At 32.3% G+C, this 21,926-nt stretch overlaps 1 protein-coding gene across 9 annotated transcripts in view; it reads left to right on the forward strand.

The window, feature by feature from the left end:
• The first annotated feature begins 11,055 nt into the window (after positions 1-11,055).
• LOC145307377 (uncharacterized) overlaps positions 11,056-21,926 on the forward strand; it is a 449,599-nt gene continuing 438,728 nt past the window's right edge. For 7 of the 9 annotated variants that reach the window (XM_080149789.1, XM_080149786.1, XM_080149787.1 and 4 more), the window contains exons 1-2: positions 11,056-11,187; positions 21,568-21,625. In XM_080149789.1, coding sequence (XP_080005915.1) covers positions 21,590-21,625 — 36 coding nt within the window. In that variant the 5' untranslated portion in view covers positions 11,056-11,187; positions 21,568-21,589. The remainder of the gene's footprint in view (positions 11,188-21,567; positions 21,626-21,926) is intronic. The other 2 variants (XM_080149792.1, XM_080149794.1) reach the window with 2 other exon arrangements.

Here is a 21,926-nt window from a genome sequence, read left to right on the forward strand (position 1 = left end):
GCATTTGTCCACTTCGACGTTTGGGACTCCTACATTTGTCCTGGAACCTTCTTAATATACTTTGTCCAACCGAACGTTTCCACGGGACTCATAGACAGCGTCTCTACACAATAACTTGTAGAGTGACACAACTTAATAATAAATAAATTTGTTGCAAAAGACTTAAATACAGGATACAGAATAAGGACATCCATTATTTTATGAGTTGATTATAGAGATGCCTTGCTTATAATATTGTACCTTGTTGTCCTAGGAATCATTATTAAAAAAATATAGGATGAATAGGATAATTACATCATGAAAAATTTGTTGCCAAAAAAAGTTAAAAATTAACATGTTTTAAACGGACTTCAACGATTAGAGTTGCCATGTAACTTAAATCTTACCTAATAATTTTAATTTGATGTTGATAGGACAATTCTAACATATCCAATTTAAGGAAAATACAGTAGAACGGACCTACCCTAATTATAGAAAAGCTTCGCTATAAAAAAAATATATCATGTCAATATATTATGTAAGGCCTCTCCTATTTTCTAATTAAACAAGGATGACAACATCCGTAAAAGCGAAATGGAGGACAAACGAACTGAATGATCGGAATATTAATGCAAAAGTATAAACAAAATTGTAATTAAATGTGTTGCAAAACTGCTCAAATACTTTTTACTGATGAGGGTCATACTTGCATTTTTAGGACTTGAATATAGAGATGATTCTCTTATAACATTGTACTTAGTTGTCCTAGGAATCAGTATTCCAAAAAAATCAGATCAATCGGATAATTATAAAACGTAAGAATTTGTTGTTAAAAAGCTAAAAATCGACATGTTTAAAATGGACGTACGGACATTCTGGTAAAGAATATAGAGTTGCTACGCTTTCTAAATTGTACCTAACTACTACAGGAATTACCATAATTGATAGGACAACTCTATCGTGCCTAAATTAACGAAAAAAGCTATCCGTTCCGGACGGATGGTGCGACCCTAATTATAGAAAAGCTTTGCTTTATAACAAAAAAATTATAACATGTAAATATTATGAAATACGGATGGACGGACCGACCCTAATTATAGAAAAATAAATAAAAATGTATTTCTATTTACTGGGAGGAAGGGGACATGGGGCTGTTAATTACACAATTATAATAATGTTTTCTTATTCGTGGACTCACCAACGTTGGGGACTTTTATTGAATTTTTATTGCTTTCTTTAATGTGCAAATGCAAAATCTCAGATAAAGAAGAATTGAGGTCTTGAAACTAATTAATACCTATCAATTACCTCATATGCTTGAGCGAGGCTGACAAAGACCAAACTGCATACCTTTTGTGTCACTTTTGATTCCTGTGACGTCATATAATGAGGAAGATGAGAGGAGAAGTGGGAAAGAAACCCCCTAAAAAAAGAGATGGAGAATATGACGTCAAACGTTTGGTCTGACGAAGCCCAATCTGTCCCACTTTTGAGCAAGACGATTCCTATATGACGTCATATAAAGGGAAAAGAAAAAGGGAAGGGGGGGGGGGGTCGAGAGAAAATCTCTTCAAAAGAGATGGAGAATATGACGTCAAAACGTTTGGTCTTCGTCGCGAGGCTGTCGTCCATGACACTCTAACGTCAGGTCCAACAACCCAGAGCTGGATCTTTAAATCATTTTAGTGGTGAGCCAGATCGGGGTGATAGATAGATAGATAGATAGATAGATAGATAGATAGATAGATAGATAGATAGATAGATAGATAGATAGATAGATAGATAGATACATAGATACATAGATAGATACATAGATAGATAGATAGATAGATAGATAGATAGATAGATAGATAGATAGATAGATAGATAGATAGATAGATAGATAGATAGATAGATAGATAGATAGATAGATAGATAGATAGATAGATAGATAGATAGATAGATAGATAGATAGATAGATAGATAGATAGATAGATAGATAGATAGATAGATAGATAGATAGATAGATAGATAGATAGATAGATAGATAGATAGATAGATAGATAGATAGATAGATAGATAGATAGATAGATAGATAGATAGATAGATAGATAGATAGATAAATAGATAGATAGGTAGATAGATAGATAGATAGATAGATAGATAGATAGATAGATAGATAGATAGATAGATAGATAGATAGATAGATAGATAGATAGATAGATAGATAGATAGATAGATAGATAGATAGATAGATAGATAGATAGATAGATAGATAGATAGATAGATAGATAGATAGATAGATAGATAGATAGATAGATAGATAGATAGATAGATAGATAGATAGATAGATAGATAGATAGATAGACAGACAGACAGACAGATAGATAGATAGATGGATGGATAGATATATAAACTTAATTTTAATCAATCAGTTTAGGTTTATAACATATGAACAATTTTGTAAAACAATACTCTTATATTAAATGATATTAGGTTAAGTAACACACATCAGCAAACCAACTATTGCACGAACTTTGTAAGGAAGTCCTTAATGAGTTGTGCATGTTTTGGGCCAAGGCATTCCACCTCCTCTAGCTATTAATGTTTAGCACCATTTTAAACATCTTTAGTTATGAGGCAGGGCTGAGCTGAGATTCGAACCTATCACCTCCGCAACGATGAGCTTATTCAGTTCTGACATTCTACAAGTGTGAATGTTCGTTTGCCCTTCAATTTCAGAGCTACGCTTTTATGGATGTTGTCATCCTTGTTTAAACTAGAAATAAAGTTAAGTGTCGACTACCCCCTTCCATGTTTAGAATGGACGTACGGACATTCTGGCAATGTATATAGAGTTGCTACGCTTTCTAAATCGTACCTAACTACTACAAGAATCCCCACGCAAAAATTGAAATTGATAGGACAATTCTAACAACCCTAAATAAACGAAAAAAGTTACCGGAATTTTTGAATTTTACAAAGAGACCCCATTTATGTTAGTAGCTTGTTTTTAAACTGAAGATCAATCATTCCTTTAAAGGGATAAGACAATGGACGATAAATTGATGTACATACCCAATGATGATACACTAAACTACCCTTTCTTCTGTAGAATACAATAAGTGGTTGTTGTAACATTAGGACACCCAACTTAATAAATCAACCAATCAAAAAATATAATTATCCTTCCCCCTCCTAAGATGCACCTAGAGGCCTCTAGTGTCATTGTAAATGTTTTTTTTCATTTCATGTCTATGTTGCGTTTAAGTTTCTACGAAATTTTCGATTTTTTTTGTGATTTTTTTCTTGGGAGGGTGGTGGTACCCTCCCCCAAAATAGTTATAAACCTTCCCGGAACCTATGAGAATCTATAAAGGAGAACCCAATTTGTTTCGCGATTAACGAGATCCTTTGGTACAAACAAACAGACAAACAAACAAACAGACAGACAGACATCGTTCTACTTTGTATTATATGTAGATTATAATTTTTCGTAGACCAATAAAAAGGTAAAATTTTCAATTATAAATTTGCAGGTTTTTAATTTTCATTTTACGGATTTTTTTTCTAAATATATTTTTAAATCCTTGTTAATGTGTGTTTGTCTGTACCGAAGGAACTGCTGAACCGATCGGCTTCTCCTTAACAGGAGGGTAGCTTCTCATAGGTCCCGGGAAGGTTTAAAACTTTTTCGGGGGAGGGTAACACCACCCTCGCAAGAGAAATAGACCTTCGAAAAAAATTAACCCCCCTCCCCCCCCAAAAAAAGATGAAAAATGGAGTTTTTTGATTCAACTAATTCCTCCTCAAATGTCCCTAGAGGCCTTAAGAGGCGTATCCGCTAGTTTTATAAATATTTTACCAAAAGTAGTTAAATACAGGATGTTTAATATAAGTATATACTTTCTCGTATTCATTCGAATCCGGTGGGTAGGAACCGGTTCTTATCCATACGAAAAAACTATGTCTAGCATCGTATAATATCCAGCTTTCTACGAACATTAAAATGTACAATCATAAGATTATAACCAGTTTTTTTTGGCCCGTGCCTTCGGCACCTCGGGGCTAAAAAAACTGGTTTAAATCTTATGATTGTACATTCTATAACCGCAGAAAGATGTTTATAATACGATGCGAGAAATAACTATACTTTTTTTTAGAAGCGACGCTTTTCTTTGATTAGGGTTGATTATTAACTTTTTTAACAACAAATCTTTATGTTTTATAATTATCCGATTGATCTGAATACTGATCCCTCTGATAACAAAGTACAATTATATGAGCGAAGCATCTCTATAATCAAGTAGTAAAAACGTAAGTATGTCCTTTAACATTATCTTTTACTTAAGCAGTTTTGCAACAAATTTACTAAGAATTTTTATTCGACTTTTATATATTCATGTTCTGATTTTTAAGTTCTGACACTCTACAAGTGTTATGTTCGTTTGTCCTGCCGTTTCAGAGCTTCGCTTTGATGGATTAGGGTCCATTTGCACCTCTATAATCAATTGCTCTTATCGTTTATTTGTGCATGTTAGAATTGTCCTATCGATTTCAAACTTTGCATGATGATTCATACAGTAATTAGGTACGATTTAGGAAGCGTAGCAACTAAATCATTGTTACAAAAAATTCTGTACGTCCATTTAAAACGTTATAATTATTATATTCATTTGATGTTTTGGAATAATGAGTCCTAGGACAACAAGGACCAATATTAAAATCGAATCATCTCTTTAATTAAAACTTAAAAATAAAAAATATCCTTATACAGTATCCTGTATTTAAGCAATTTTGCAACAAATTTATGTAGACTTATAAATCAATGTTCTTTTTTTAAGAGTTACCGTTCGTTTTTCCTTCCTTCTGATTGTAGAGCTTAATCTTCTAACTGTATCCTAAGTTATTTAATAATTTATAACAAACTTTTTATATGTTTTGTCATATGCTTCACATTATACGAGGGAAAAAATTTACCCAAGAAAACAGGGATCTAAAGGGATAAGACAATGGCCGATAAATTGTTGTACATCCCCAATGATGGTTCACAAAATTACCCCTTCTGTAGATTAAAATTAGCTGTAAAAACTTAATAAACCAACCAATCAAAAGTTGGTAGGCCAACTAGTAAGAAAACGTTAATGTAAAACTTTGGGGACTAGTGTAATAATAAACGCCCCATTGTCCCCTCCCTCCCTGCCATAAAAAGCTTTATCCTAAGAAATAATAGCTGACTCACAATGCGAATGAAATGATCTATTTATCCTTCTATCTATCTATCTTTCTTTCTTTCTATCTATCTATCTATCTATCTATCTATCTATCTATCTTTCTATCTATCTATCTATCTATCTATCTATCTATCTATCTATCTATCTATCTATCTATCTATCTATCTATCTATCTATCTATCTATCTATCTATCTATCTATCTATCTATCTATCTATCTATCTATCTATCTATCTATCTATCTATCTATCTATCTATCTATCTATCTATCTATCTATCTATCTATCTATCTATCTATCTATCTATCTATCTATCTATCTATCTATCTATCTATCTATCTATCTATCTATCTATCTATCTTTCTATCTATCTATCTATCTATCTATCTATCTATCTATCTATCTATCTATCTATCTATCTATCTATCTATCTATCTATCTATCTATCTATCTATCTATCTATCTATCTATTTATCTATCTATCTATCTATCTATCTATCTATCTATCTATCTATCTATCTATCTATCTATCTATCTATCTATCTATCTATCTATCTATCTATCTATCTATCTATCTATCTATCTATCTATCTATCTTTCTATCTATCTATCTATCTATCTATCTATCTATCTATCTATCTATCTATCTATCTATCTATCTATCTATCTATCTATCTATCTATCTATCTATCTATCTATCTATCTATCTATCTATCTATCTATCTATCTATCTATCTATCTATCTATCTATCTATCTATCTATCTATCTATCTATCTATCTATCTATCTATCTATCTATCTATCTATCTATCTATCTATCTATCTATCTATCTATCTATCTATCTATCTATTGGTTGATTTAGAAAGTGTGTCTCTTCTAGATTATCTCTATTATTTGTACGTATGTACATTTTGATCAGAAAGTGAGAGAGAGAGAGAGAGAGAGAGAGTAGGAGAGAGAGAGAGAGATAGGGGGGGGGGGACAACGACAGGGATTTAAAGGGATAAGACAATGGCCGATAAATTGATGTACATAATACTCAAAATTAACCCTTCTGTCGATAAAAATCGTGGTTAAAACGTTTAACCACTCAACATTTAATGAATCAACCAACTAAAATTCAGTGAAAGTCCTCAAAGTTGTTAAGCCAACGAATAAGAAAATGTCCTTATAAAACTTTGGGGACTAGTGTAATAAACAGCCCATTGTCCCCTCTCTTTCTCTCTGGGATGTTTATTGAATTAGTCCCCAAAGTTTTCTTTTTCAATGGCTTAACAACATTGGGGACTTTTATCCAATTATATTGATTGGTTCGTTAAAATGAGTGTCCAAATGTTTCAACCACTAATTTTACTCTACTAAAGGGGCCTAATTGTGTGTATCATAACTGGGGATGTACATCAATTTATCGACCATTGTCTTATCCCTTTAGATTCCTGATTTTCCGGGGCCAACGGTTATATGTTACTAAATAAAGTAGTAAGGTTTTTTTTTATCTCAAGCATAAGATCTCATTAACTTTTGAACCGGTATAGGGTTATATATGGTTAGCTTTATATAGAAGCTATGATGGTTTTAGGCTATTTTGATTTAGATTTAAATCCTGGGATGGTTATGTACCAGTTTATAAAACTTTGGGTACCATTTTAAAAAAACTTTTGGTCTGACCATCCATCTAGGGTTTTAACTCTATTATTTATACTTTATATTCTTAGAGAAAATAGGTAAAGAGTCATAATTAGAAAAAACTTTAAAAATTTTCATATGCTTAAAATGTTATTTTAAAGTGCCCCTAACTTTTTTGTTATTGAAGCTGGAGGCTTCTGTAGATTACTATTAGTGGCTGAAATGTTTAGACACTTAACTTAATGAACCAACCAATCAAAACTCAATAACGGTTCCCAAAGTTGTTAAGCCAATGAAAATAAAATTTTTTTAAAACTTTGGGGACAAGTGCAATAAATACTGGGATATAAAGGGATAAGACAATGGATGATAAATTAGTATACAACCCGATAATGATAAACAAATCTACCCCTTCTGTAGTTTACTATTAGTGACTGAAACGTTTGGACACTAAACTTAATGAACTATTAAATCAAAACTTACTAAAGGTCCCCAAAGTTGTTAAGCCAATTAATTGGACAAGGTTACTTTGGGGATTAGGGGAATAAACAGCCTGATGTCCCCTCCCTACCTGATGTAAATAGCCTAGGTTTAAGAACTTTGAGTGTTTTAGAACGTTTTATTTAACAATGTTTAGCAGTGCTAAATCTTAACACTCTTCAAATTAACCATCGAGGGGTTAAGGACATTTCATTTGTTTACATACGTCAGTGTTAATGAACGTTTAGCAAAGTTAAATTTTAAACTCTGTAAACAATGCTTGTTCAGGGTTGCCATAGAAAAATCATATGTTTTTGCATTAATATTTCTAATGTCGTCGTTTCATATAGGAATAATACCGAGTTTAATTGATTTCTTTTTAAGGGGGATGTAACTGCTTTAATATGTAGGCCTTAATCAAACTTTGAAAGCCTTATATTAGGATTTAGCCTAAATAAATAAAAATTCAACATAAAAAGTCCTACCGCAGCTCAGTGGAAAATTTTTGGAAAAAAATAACATGTACTCAAATGATACAATATTGTCTGATTCGGCGAGAAATGATAAAAAAAAATTCCGCCGGCGGCGGCGTTTTCTGCAGCAATGGCGCGGCTGCCACAGTTTCTTTGAGATACATAGTACAGAGACAAACATTGACCTAACAAAAGAGATTTTTTTCAATTATCATTTGGTACAGATGGACATACAGGATAGACATCCTGTTACTTTTGTATAAAGATTTAATTCCTCTTTGTATTTTTCTTATATAAATTACCTACACTCTTTGTAAATTTAATTTATTAATAAGTGAAAATAAATTCAAGAACATATCTATATTACCTAAATGTCTATAGAAAAATTATTATATAGAATAAATATTAATCTTTCTATTAAAATACAGTAATTTTTAAAAATAATAGTTATGTATTAAGAATCGAATTCCTTCTTTTTATAGAGAAGAAGACATTTAATATTATCTTCAAAATCAAAATTCAGTGTATTTTAATGGTCATGTGACCCAAATCAAGTGTGTTTACAGAGCGTTTATTGATGTAAAACGATCATACCCATCGTTCAATTTTAGCAGTGTTAAGTGACGTCATACAGTGTTAAATTCAGATGGTTAATTTAATTTGTGAACGTCCTTAACCCTTGGGCGTACAAAATGCGTAAAATTTGAGCAGTGTTTAAAAACTATTTGGGTTCTTAAACCTAGACTAATGTCAAAAGGTGACAGCTTTTAGACAACTTAGTCTTGCTAAAGATGTTAAAAAATGTATCTTCTACTGCTTTTTAGGTGAATATGATGGAATGTATAAAGAATGACTTGGCCCACCACATTAAAATGCACATTGGCTTGAAAATAAAAGTTGTGCAGTCAAATAGATTTTTATTTTTTTTATTTGAAGTTATGAGTTTAAAATAGCATTAAACTAAAGATGTTAAAAATGGTTGCTATGTCAGGTGCGTGATTTTAATACGAGAAACACTTTTGCCAAAAACAAGCGCAACTAATAACCATGCACAGTTAGAACATCAAGAGAAAGGTTGTACAATCAAAGTGTTGGTTGTTTTTATGGTGTTACCTAGGTGCATTGACAGAAAAAAAAGAAATTTGGCTCTCCTTGGTTATCCTAAGTTGTTGGACCTGAAGTTAAAGTGTCATGGACAACGGCTTTGCCTTGGTGAGGTAATTAGAAGGTAATATATAAAAAAATAAATAATATTTTCCTTTTTATTATATTAATAGGACAAACTATTTTAAAGCAACCTACGAATAATGGAAAAAAATGGCGCATACACACAAATTACACAATGAACACTGATTTGCATGTCAGATTATATTGATTTAAGGGGGAGTTGAAATTGAAATGCTCCATTTGATCCTCAATTGAGCAGTAAGGGATGCTTTTTTGACTTTTAAATATGTGGACATTTAACACCAAGTGCATTCATCTCCCGAACAATGAAATATAACCTATTATTGTCTATATTAACTTAAATCTACCCTTCCCCCCTCCTAAACCCCCCTTAGTGTTGGTTTAGGAAAGGGAGTCAAAAATTCTAAAAAATTTTAAAAATATTTGGGTGCGCTTTGTGCACCCTTTAAACATGATAGCTAATGAATATATAATTGCTGTGCTTCCTAAATTACGCCTTTTCTATGAAAAAAATACTAAGCAGCCAACAAGTACTCCTGTAAGGGAGGGAGGGGACATTAGACTGTAAATAAAAGTAGTACCCAAAGTTTTATAACAAAACTATCTTATTTATTGGTTAAAAAAGATTGACTTTTATAAAATTATGATTGGTTGCTTCAAAAAAAGTAGTATTCAAACTTTCAACCAGTAATTTTAATACAAACATAAGGGATAATTTTGTTTGTCATATTTGGGGATATATATTAATTTATTGTCAATTGTCATATCCCTTAAGATCCAATTTTTGTAAAAAAAACTTGCGTTAAAAAAGGGAAAAGTTCTTCTCTTTACCTTATACCTCATGTGAAAGTACTATATGTATAAACATTCATGGTCGCCATGTTCTAAATATAAAATAAAAAATAATAATGTTTCTCGTATTCATTCGAAACCGATTCAAATCCGGTGGTTTATGCCTAGCACCTCGGGGCTTTGAAAATTGGTTTTAATTGTACATTTTATATCCGCGGAAAGCTGTTTATAATACAATGCGAGAAATAACTTTTATTACATCGTATTATAGACAGCTTTTTCCGCGGATATTAAACTAAATAAAACCAGTTTTGTTATCCCCGAAGAGGCTGAAGGCTCCGGCTAACAAAACTGGTATCAATATTATGAATTTTATATCAATATTTATGGAAAATTGTCTGTATTACGATGCAATACATGATTTTTCAATATGGCTTAGAACCGGTTCTAATCCAGCGGATATTAATCGGTTTCACAGCCATACTGGAAAAATATTATTTACCACTCTATGTAATGAATTTGAAATAATCTAAATAAGAAAAAAATCTAGGAAACGAAAATTTAAAAATCCGCGAAAATGATTAGCGACTTAGCCAGAGTGCTATCTGAATGGAGGGGGGGGGGGGGACATTGGACTGTAAATTATACATTAAACACGGTTTCTCATTTGTTGGCTATTAAAAACAATGGGTACTATTTTCAATAAATTTAAATTGGTTGCTTCATAATTTGATTTTAATCAACAGAAAGGGTTAATTTTGTGTATCACCATTGGGAGTTTTACGTCAATTTATCAACCATTGTCTTATCCCTTTAGATCCCTCATGAAAACGTTAATAAAAGATTATTCTAAAACAGAGAGAGAGGGAGAGAGAGAGAGAGAGAGAGAGAGAGAGAGAGAGAGAGAGTGAGTGAGAGAGAGAGAGAGAGAGAGAGAGAGAAAGAGAGAGAAAGGGGGGGGGGACAATGGGCCGTTTATTACACTAGTCCCCAAAGTTTTACAATAACATTTTCTTATTTGTTGGCTTATCTACTTTTGGGACTTTAGTTAATTTTGATTGGTTGACTTATAAGTGTTCAAACTGTTCAACCACTAATTTTAATCTACAGAAGGGATTATTTTGTGTTTCACTATTGGGAATTTTACTTAAATTTATCGGCCATTGTCTTATCCCTTTAGATCCCTCAAAATTCTAAAATTATTTTAGGAAAATAAAAAAAATCTATGAAAATAAAGAAGTGAGAAAAAAAATCTACGAAAATAAAAAAGTAAGAAATGCGCCAAATTCGGGAACCATGATTTTAATTTCTAGTTTTTGCGACACCGTACATTTTTACAAGTTAGTTGATCGTTAGTTGTGAGCGTATTCAGACAGTGATTCAAGTCTGTGGGGCTATTTTATCACATTTTCAACGTGGTCCTTGTGTTTTTATAAGGTGATTAGTAATTTTTTTATATTAATTGCGAAGTTTTTCTATAATTAGGATCGGTCCGTCTGCTTTTTTCGTTTATTTAGGCATGTTAGAATTGTCCCCTATCGATTTAAACTTTGCATGTTGATTCCTATAGTTGTTAGTTATGATTTAGAAAGCGTAGCAACTCTATAATCGTTGCCAGAATGTCCGTACGTCCATTTTAATCATGTTGATTTTTTTAACAAATTTTCATGTGAAAAATCAGATTGATATGCTTTTTGGATTACTGTTAATGTTAGTTTGTCCTACTGTTTCAGAGCTTCGCTTTTATGGATATTTTATTAGTATTTTTATTTTATTTTAAGTCTTATTGTTTATAATATCTAGTAGCTACGCCCCCTAGAAGCCTCGCGGGGCACTTGAGGGGGGGGGGGGTTAATTTGACCCCGTCCCCATTTTTAAATATATAAATAACTTTTGGGTTTTGCTGTTTTTCTTTCCTCCCCCGAAATAGTTTAAAACCTTCCTTGGACCTATATATAGAAGAAGCCTTACTGTAAAGGAAAAACCATATCGGTTCAGCGGTTAGCAAGATCCTTCGCTACAGACCAATAAAAAGCTTACTACTGTATATATTAGACTAGCAGCTACGCCCCCTAGAGGCCTCTAGTGGCACTTTAAATGTTCTTGTTTAACAACATGTTTATGTTGCGTTCAAGTCCCAAATTAGTTATAAACCTTCCCGGGACCTATGAGAAGCTACCCTGTAAAGGAGAACCCGATCGGTTCGGCGGTTAGCGAGATCCTTCGCTACAGACAAAATATAAAGCTTATTACTTTATATAATAGAAGAATACGTTGATATTTTGACAAGGGAAAATTGTTAATATTGACATCTTTTATTGGTCAGTTTTAGTTTACAGGGGAGGGGATGGATGGGGGGGGGGTAATGTTATTTTAGCCGGCTGCAAGTTTCACTTTATTATAGTACATGAAAATCTGGTGCAACATCCAAGTAATAATAAATCCATTATTATTATTAGTATTAGTATTAACTTTGGGGACTTTTCTTTTGGTTAGATTATACTGGTACCCAAAGTTTTATATAATCATGTAGGATCTTTAATTTAATGTACTTTTAGTTTTGATTGTTTGGTAGGGTTCTATGTTTTCCACCATTAATTTTAATTTGGTTTTTGTATGTCTGTAAAAGCTTATCGTCATAGGGCCTTGGATGGTTTAAGGCTGTTTTTCTATAGATCTGTTTTATTAAAAGCGAAGCTTTTCTATAATTAGGGTCGGTCCGTACGTCCGTCCGTAACGGATAGCTTTTTTCGTTAATTTAGGCATGTTAGAATTGTCCTATCGATTTCAAACATTGCATGGTGATTTCTTTAGTAGTTAGGTACGATTAAGAAAGCGTAGCAACTCTATAATGAGTGTCCCTGCGTCCATTTTAAACATGTTAATTTTTAAATTTTTTAACAAAAAATTATTATGTGATCTGTTTAAGTTAATAGATAGGGGCGAAGCAATGTCTATATATATGTTCGTTTGTCTGTCTGTCTGGAGTTAATTATCTTGGTAACCGCTGAACCGATTCGCTTTTAAAAATTAATTTTATAATATTGAAAGCTGTCTATAATGGACATTCGACTATAAAATCTTCACTGGTACCCAAAGTTTTAGAATCATGTTTTTTTTCAACTTATTGTTTTCGCGAAATAGGTTCAAATGACCTTTCCCCTTTTAACATTAAGATTTAATAGTACTTTATCGTATTGTATTATAGACAGCTTTCCGCTGATATTAAGATATAAAATATATGGTTTTGTTAGCCTTGTTTTTAGTCTAAAGATTTTTTATTTTATTATTCGTAGGAAATTGTCAAACTATTTTTTAATTATGACTGGTACCCAAAGTTTTAAATCATGTAAGTGTATCTCATTTTTAGACTTTTGTGAGTATATGTATTTTACATGAATTGCGCTAAAAATATTAAAACTACCCTTCCCCCCCTTCCTATTAACCCCCTACTTTCTAGGGATCTAGAAACTGATAATTCTCCGTTGGATTAGAACCGGTTCTCTGCCTCTTAATCCGCATAATATCCGCGGAAAGCTGTCTATAATACGATACGACAAATATCTATAAAACAAGGATTTAAAGGGATAAGACAATGGCTGATAAATTAATGTACATCCCCAATGATAATACACAAAATTAACCCCCTTCTGTAGATTACAATTAGTGGTTGAAACGATTGAAACTTGATGAATACTCCAATGTTTTTAAGAAACTATTAAAAGGTTATTATAAAACTTTGGGGACTAGTGTAATAAACAGTTCATTGTCCCCTCTCTCTCTCTCTCTCTCTTTCTCTCTCTCTCTCTCTTTCTCTTTCGAACGAGGTTACCTAATAAGATCCAAGGGAGGGAGGAGACAATGGGCTGTTTATTACACTTGTCCCTAAAGTTTTATAATAACGCTTTGTTATTCATTTTATTAACCTTGGGTATTTTTTTTATTGGTTGGTTTATTAAGTTCAGTGTCCAAATGTTTTAACCACCAATTAAAATCTACAGAAGGTGGTTATTATTGGGGATGTACAAAAATTTATCGGCCATTGTCTTATCCATTTAGATTCTTTATTTCTTTATCTTTTAAGACGCAACCAGGGAGGGAGGAGACAATGGGCTGATTATTACACTAGTCCCCAAAGTCTTATAATAATGTTTTCTTATTAATTTGCTTAACAACCTTTGAGACTTTGAATTTTGATTGTTTGGTTAATTAAGTTGAGTGTCCAAACGTTTCAACCTCTAATGATAATCTACAGAAGGTGGTTAATATTGTGTATCCTCATTGGGGATGTACATTAACTTATCGGCCATTGTCTTATCCCTTTAGATACCTGATTTTAACACCTTTTAAGACGCAACCAGGGAGGGAGGAGACAATGGGCTGATTATTTCAACTGTCCTTAAAGTTTTATAATAACGTTTCCTTATTCATTTGATATACAACCTTTGAGACTTTGAATTTTGATTGGTTATTTATTAAGTTGAGTGTCCTAACGTTTCAACCAATAATTAAAATCTACAGAAGTATATTTTTTGTATTATCATTGGGGATGTACATTAATTTATCGGCCATTGTCTTATCCCTTTAGATCCTTGACGCAACCAGGGAGGGAGGAGACATTGGGCTGATAATTACACTAGTCCCCAAAGTTTTATAATAATGTTTTCTTATTCATTTGCTTAACAACTTTGGGGACTTTTGAATTTTGATTGGTTGGGTTATTAAGTTTAGTGTTCTAACATTTCAAACATCAATGAAAATCTACAGAAGGGAGTTAAGTTTGTGTATCATCATTTGGATGTACATTAATTAATCAGCCATTGTCTTATCCCTTTAGATCCTTGATTTCTTCATCTTTTAAGACTCAACCAGGAAGGGAGGGGACAATGGGCTGATAATTACACTAGTCCCCAAAGTCTTATAATAATGTTTTCTTATTCATTTGCTTAACAACCCTGGGTACTTTTTGATAGTTTGGTTTATTAAGTTGAGTGTTCTAACGTTTCAACCAATAATTGTAATTTAAAGGTTCGATTTTGTTTTTCAAAGGGGGATGTACATTAATTTATCGGCCATTGTCTTATCCCTTTAGATTTCTGCATATTATAACCCCCTCCTCCCCCAAGAAAAAAGGGCCTAATTAGTAAACACCCCATGTAAAAAAATGCGCTAAAATAGACACCACCATACATCGTTTTCATAGAGAGAGAGAGGGGACAGTGAGCTGTTTATTACGCTAGTCCACAAAGTTTTATTATAAGTGTTTTCTCATTTGGGTTGGCTTAACTTTGGGGACTTCTTTAGTGAATTCCTATTGGTTGGTTCATAAAGTTGAGTGTCCATACGTTTCAACTATATTAATTGAGATCTACAGAAGGGGTAGTTCTATGTATCATCATGTACGTTATATTCAAAATATTTTAAATAGCGAAGCTTTTCTATAATTAGGGTCAGTCCGTCCGTCCGTATAACTGTAACGGATAGCTTTTAGTTAATTTAGATATGTTAGAATTATCCTATTGGTTTTAAACTTTTATGTATTTTTTATAATTCTTTACTAAAATTCTATAAAAGTTATTTATCGAATCGTATTATAGACAGCTTTCCACCGATCAGATAATTTTTCATTTGTAAACTTTTTAAAGCTAAGCTTTTCTATAAATAGGTTTAGTCGGTCTGACCGGGACAGTTTGCTTTTTTCCGTTAATTTAGAATTATCCTATTAATTTTGAACTTTGTATGATTCCTGTTAGTTAGGTACGATTTAGGAGGCGTTGGTAATGTTAATTTTGTATTTTTAAAAGCGAAACTTTTCTATGATTAGGGTCCGTCCGTACGTCCGAGATAGATAGCTTTTATTCGTTAATTTAGGCATGTTAGAATTGCTTTATCGATTTCAAACTTTGCATGGTGATTCTTGTAGTAGTTAGGTACGATTTAGAAAGCGTAGCAACTCCGTACGTCCGTACGTCCATTTTAAACATTATTTTTCTACTTTTTTAACAACAAATTTTTATGTGATCTAATTATCCGTTTGATCTGATTTTTGGTATATTGATTCCTGGGACAACAAAGAACAATTTTATAAGCGAAGCAACTCTATAATAAAGTCCTAAAAATGTAAGTATGTCCATAAACATTATCCTGTATCAAGCAGTTTTGCAAAAAAATTACTTACACTTTTGCTTCGACTCTTATACTTTTATATTCTGATTATTCAGTTCTGACACTATACAAGTGTTAATGTCCGTTTGTCCTACAATTTCAGTGCTTCGCTTTTATGGATGTTGTCATCCTTGTTTTTAGAATTATTTTAGACTTATTTAGACTTTAGTAATCTAAAGGGATAAGACAATGGCCGATTAATTGATGTACATCCCAAATTATGGTACACAAAATTACCTACCCCTTCTGTAGATTAAAATCGTTGGTTGGAACGATTGAACACTTAATTAAATGAATCAAGCAATCAAAATTAAAGTCCCCAAAGTTAAGCTTACAAATTAGAAAACTTTAGGGACTAGTGTAATAAACAGCCCATTGTCTCCTCCCTCCCCGTTTTTCTCGACAAATATTTCAATTTTCTAATCATTTAAGTCACTTATTTTGTTACAAGAATAAAAAAGTTACTTTTTTCTATAATTAAGGTCCGTCCGTAACGGATAGACATGTTGGAATGATCCTGTTGATTTCAAACTTTGTATGTTTTATAGTCTTTGACACCCCAAATAATTCTTAACTAAAATTCTATAATAGTTATTAATCGCATCGTATTATAGACAGCTTTCCTGGGATAATAAAATAAGATATAATGATTCTCTATATGATTTTTCAGTATTGCGGAAAACTGGTTCTAATGCAGTGGATATTTATCGGTTTCACAACCATACTTGAAAAATCTATCCCGAAAATACGTAAATATAGTTTAGATTAAGATGCTTCGATTAAGATGCTTCGATTACTACATTATGTCTAGTTGCTATATGAATCCACTAGCGGCTACGCCCCTAGAGGCCTCTAGGGGCACTTGAGGAGAGAGTTGAATTTAATAATTCAATTTCTTATTTTAGATTTTAAAAGAAAAAGTAAAAATAAATTTTTTGGGGGGGGTGAATACAATTTTGTTTTGGGAGGGGGTGTCCCCCCCCCTCATTTTTCATTTTTGATAAAAAAAAGTTTAAAATTTTTTTTTTTTTTTTGGTGGGGGTATTTCATTTTTTTTTGGGGGGGGGGTTGGGGGTGTCCCACCCCCCAAGAAAATAGTTATTAACCTTCCCGGGACCTATGAGAAGCTACCCTGTTAAGGAGAACCCGATCGGTTCAGCGGTTATCGAGATCCTTCGGTACAAACATACAAACACACAAACACACAGACACACAAACATCCTGTTACTTTATTATAACGATATTCATTGCTTTATAATAAAGGAATTCTGTCTGTTTGTACCGAAGGATCTCTCTAACCGCTTAACCGATCGGGTTCTCCTTAACAAGGTAGCTTCTCATAGGTCCCGGGAAGGTTTATAACTATTTTCTTGGGGGGTGGGACACCCCCAACCCCCCCAAAAATGCTTTTTAAGATGCTTCGCTTATAACATTGTACGTTGTTGTCATTTAATTTTATCTCGTTATCGTAAAATCTCTTCGGCACCTCGGGGTTAAAAAAACAGGTTTTAATCTTATAATTGTACATTCTATATCTGCGGAAAGCTGTTAATAATACGATGCTAGAATTAACTATTCTTAATCGTTGGCTTAACATCTTTTAATTTTGATTTATTAGTTAAATTAGGGGTCCAAACGTTTCAACCACTATTTGTTCATCAGTTTATTGGCCATTGTCTTATCCCTTTAAATCCCTTATTTTTTGTTGTTCATCTCGTCGTATTATAGACAGCTATCCGCGGATATTATGTGGATAGTATGGTTGAGAACCGGTTCTAATCCAGCGGATATTAATCAGTTTCTGGATACCCGACTTTGTTGTCCCTAAAATTTTTCTCGCTATTGCGAAGTCCCATTTCAGTTGAATTATTTATTTATCAATGGACATCAATAAAATGCCGTTTCTTTGAGTCTTGCGTAATCATACGCAATTTTGGTAGAGATTCGCAAATTACAGATCTCAGTTTTCGCGATTTTAGAAATTTTTTTATTATATTATAGCTTATTAGATAATCTTGCAAGCATCGCTTTTATGTTATATAAGAAATAAGTAAATCAATTCGTGAAAACTGAGATCTGAAATTTATGTATGGCCGCGTACGACTTTGAGAAGCAGCATTTTATTACTGTCCATCCTTTTATCTACTTTTTTTCTGGGGGGGAAGGGATTTTCTCTATTATGAAAGTAGTTTTATTCAGAGAGTGAGGGGACGATTGGCTGTTTATTACACTAGCCCCATTTGTTTCATTTAGGTATAAATTAAGGTTTTTTTTAAATATGTGTTTAATTGTATTTTTTGAATTTTTAGTGTAGATTTGTACTTTTCAACCCAATTGTTATGGGGTTGCGTGGGGGGGGGGGGGAAGGATATTTAATGCAACCCTCTCATCATCAGTGTGCAAATGATTAGAATCCAAAGGGGTAGTTTCACGAAAGGCATTTGAACATAATTTAGTGAACTGAATATTTTTTCCTGGTTAATTGGTTAAACTACATTTATATGGCATATATTTGAAAGAATTTCAATTTTCTACCACATAGTTTTAAAATATGAAGACTTGAAAAAATATGCAGTTCACTAAATTAAGTTCAAATTCATTTCATGCAACTACCCCTTTCATTATGAAACATGGCAAAAGTTTGTCTATTTTTCTATAATTGTACAAAAAAATTGTAAAAGTAACTGCTTACATCTCAGATGTTTACTTATTCAACCCTTTAGTGTTGAGTTGTACTTTTTTTTAACCATTTAGTGTGGATTTTTATGAATTTACTTTTTCAACCCTTCAGTACAGATGTAATTTTCAACCCTTTAGTGTAGATTTGCACTTTTTCAACCCTTTAGTGTAGATTTGCACTTTTTCAACCCTTTAGTGTAGATTTGCACTTTTTCAACCCTTTAGTGTAGATTGGCACTTTTTCAACCCTTTAGTGTAGATTGGCACTTTTTCAACCCTTTAGTATAGATTTGTACTTTTTCAACCCTTTAGTGTAGATTTGCACTTTTTCAACCCTTGAGTGGAGATTTGTATTCTTTCAACCCTTTAGTGTAGATTTGTATTTTTCAACCCTTTAGTTCTAGATTTGTACCTTTTCAACGCTTTAGTGTAGATTTGTATTTTCCAACCTTTTGGGGTTGATTTGTATATTTTCAACCCTTTAGTGTAGACCATTTAATGTTTTTCTTTTTCAAATTTTTAATGTAGATTTATATTTTTTCAACCCTTCAGTTTACATTTATACTTTTTCAACCCTTCAGTTTACATTTATACTTTTTCAACCCTTCAGTTTACATTTATACTTTTTGATTGGTACTTTTTAAACACAGTACAGATTTGTACTTTATAAACACAGTACAGATTTGTACTTTATAAACACAGTACAGATTTGTACTTTAAAAACACAGTACAGATTTGTACTTTATAAACACAGTACAGATTTGTACTTTATAAACACAGTACAGATTGGTACTTTTTAAACACAGTACAGATTGGTACTTTTTAAACACAGTACAGATTTGTACTTTATAAACACAGTATAGATTTGTACTTTTTAAACACAGTATAGATTTGTACTTTTTAAACACAGTATAGATTTGTAGTTTTAAACACAGTATAGATTTGTACTTTTTAAACACAGTACAGATTTGTACTTTTTAAACACAGTACAGATTTGTACTTTTTAAACACAGTACAGATTTGTACTTTTTAAACACAGTACAGATTTGTACTTTTTAAACACAGTACAGATTTGTACTTTTTAAACACAGTACAGATTTGTACTTTTTAAACACAGTACAGATTTGTACTTTTTAAACACAGTATAGATTTGTACTTTTTAAACACAGTATAGATTTGTACTTTTTAAACACAGTATAGATTTGTACTTTTTAAACACAGTATAGATTTGTACTTTTTAAACACAGTATAGATTTGTACTTTTTAAACACAGTATAGATTTGTACTTTTTAAACACAGTATAGATTTGTACTTTTTAAACACAGTATAGATTTGTACTTTTTAAACACAGTAAAGATTTGTACTTTTTAAACACAGTATAGATTTGTACTTTTTAAACACAGTATAGATTTGTACTTTTTAACCTTTTCATGCTTATTTGTGCCTTTTTAACATTGTTTTATCTTAAAAGTATAAAGAAGCAAGTTTTTTTTGTCTGTATCAAAGGATCTCACTAACCGCTAAACTGTTATGATTCTTCTTTACAGGGAAGCTTCTTATACAGATTTGTACTTTATAAACACAGTATAGATTTGTACTTTTTAAATACAGTATAGATTTGTACTTTTTATATACAGTACAGATTTGTAGTTTTTAAACACAGTATAGATTTGTACTTTTTAAACACAGTACAGTTTTGTACTTTCTAAACACAGTACAGATTTGTACTTTTTAAACACAGTACAGATTTGTACTTTTTAAACACAGTACAGATTTGTACTTTTTAAATACAGTACAGATTTGTACTTTTTAAATACAGTACAGATTTGTACTTTTTAAATACAGTACAGATTTGTACTTTCTAAATACAGTACAGATTTGTACTTTCTAAATACAGTACAGATTTGTACTTTCTAAATACAGTACAGATTTGTACTTTTTAAATACAGTACAGATTTGTACTTTTTAAATACAGTACAGATTTGTACTTTTTAAATACAGTACAGATTTGTACTTTTTAACATTTTCTTATCTTAAAAGTATAAAGAAGTAAGTTTTTTTTGTCTGTATCAAAGGATCTCACTAACCGCTAAACTGTTATGATTCTTCTTTACAGGGAAGCTTCTTATAGGACCAGAATAGGTTTTTAATTAATTTTTGGAAAGGGTATCTCCAACCCCCCCCCCCCCCCCAGTAAAATTTTTTACTTTATCTTTATACTACGCCCTTAGCATCTAGGGTCTTTGAGTTCGAAGGGATAGATAAAGAGGGTAAAATAGCATAAAACCATCCCCCGAATTAAACCTCATAAATCTAATAGCCTAAAACCCTCACAAGATCTTTGTGAAGCTTTCCTTAACTGGAGAACCAAATCCGTTCAGTAGTTATCAAAATCTTAAGCTACAGACAAAAAACCTTATTACTTTATATAATAGGATAACTAAAATTGGAAAGGGGGTGCAGTAGAATGCTTTCCCTCCCACCTTAAGTGCCCCTAGAGGCTTGTAGGGGGCGTATCTGATGGTACAACACAACATAATACCCTAAAAATATTATTTCAGATTTGTGTGTGTGTGTGGGTAGCTATTGTTTCTTAGTGTTTGTACTTAAGTAGTCATGGAGAAGGACGAGACACTTATGTAAAGCCACTATAGCCATATCAAGCTCCACGCTCCAGTACATTATGACTTGACCCGCTGTCTCAAGGAAGCTACTCTTTATTACCTCACCCTTACCGAGTATGGCAGGTGTCCCAAATTAAGTCACTGTAATGAATGCCGCTCTCCGCAGAGCAGCTTAGGATAAGGGTTGTACAGATATTATGTACGTGACTATTGAGTATCCAAACAACTCAATAATTTTCCTTCTTACACAACTAGGGGAAGCTGCGTGAATGTACTACTAGTACATTTAAGATTTGTTGTGCTTGTTGGTTATTATACCTAATTTCTGATACAAACCTATCTATTTCAGGATTTGTTGGAAGGCTGGAAAAATGAGAGGCCTTGCCACTTTTATTCTTATTTTTATGGTAAGAATGATTTTTGTGGTCATTTTTTTCGCGCATTTTTTTGTAAAGTCGCGTGCAAGCGTCCAGTCAAATGCGCTTATTAGGTCAAACTGTATGTAATAAGCGCATTTGGATGGAAGCATGCACCCAACTTTACGGAAAATACACGAACAAAAATAACCCTTTTGATGAGATAGATTGATTAATATTATTTTTAGATAAATTAATAGATAGACTAATTGTAAGATAGATAGATACATTGATAGATTAAGTTAAATAGATTGAAAGGGGTAGGTAGGTTGTGTTTAAATTCCGTAAGGGG

The sequence above is a fragment of the Acartia tonsa genome, chromosome 15 (genome assembly GCF_053477335.1).
Source record: "Acartia tonsa isolate MP-2025a chromosome 15, ASM5347733v1, whole genome shotgun sequence".
Lineage (NCBI taxonomy): Eukaryota > Metazoa > Arthropoda > Copepoda > Calanoida > Acartiidae > Acartia > Acartia tonsa.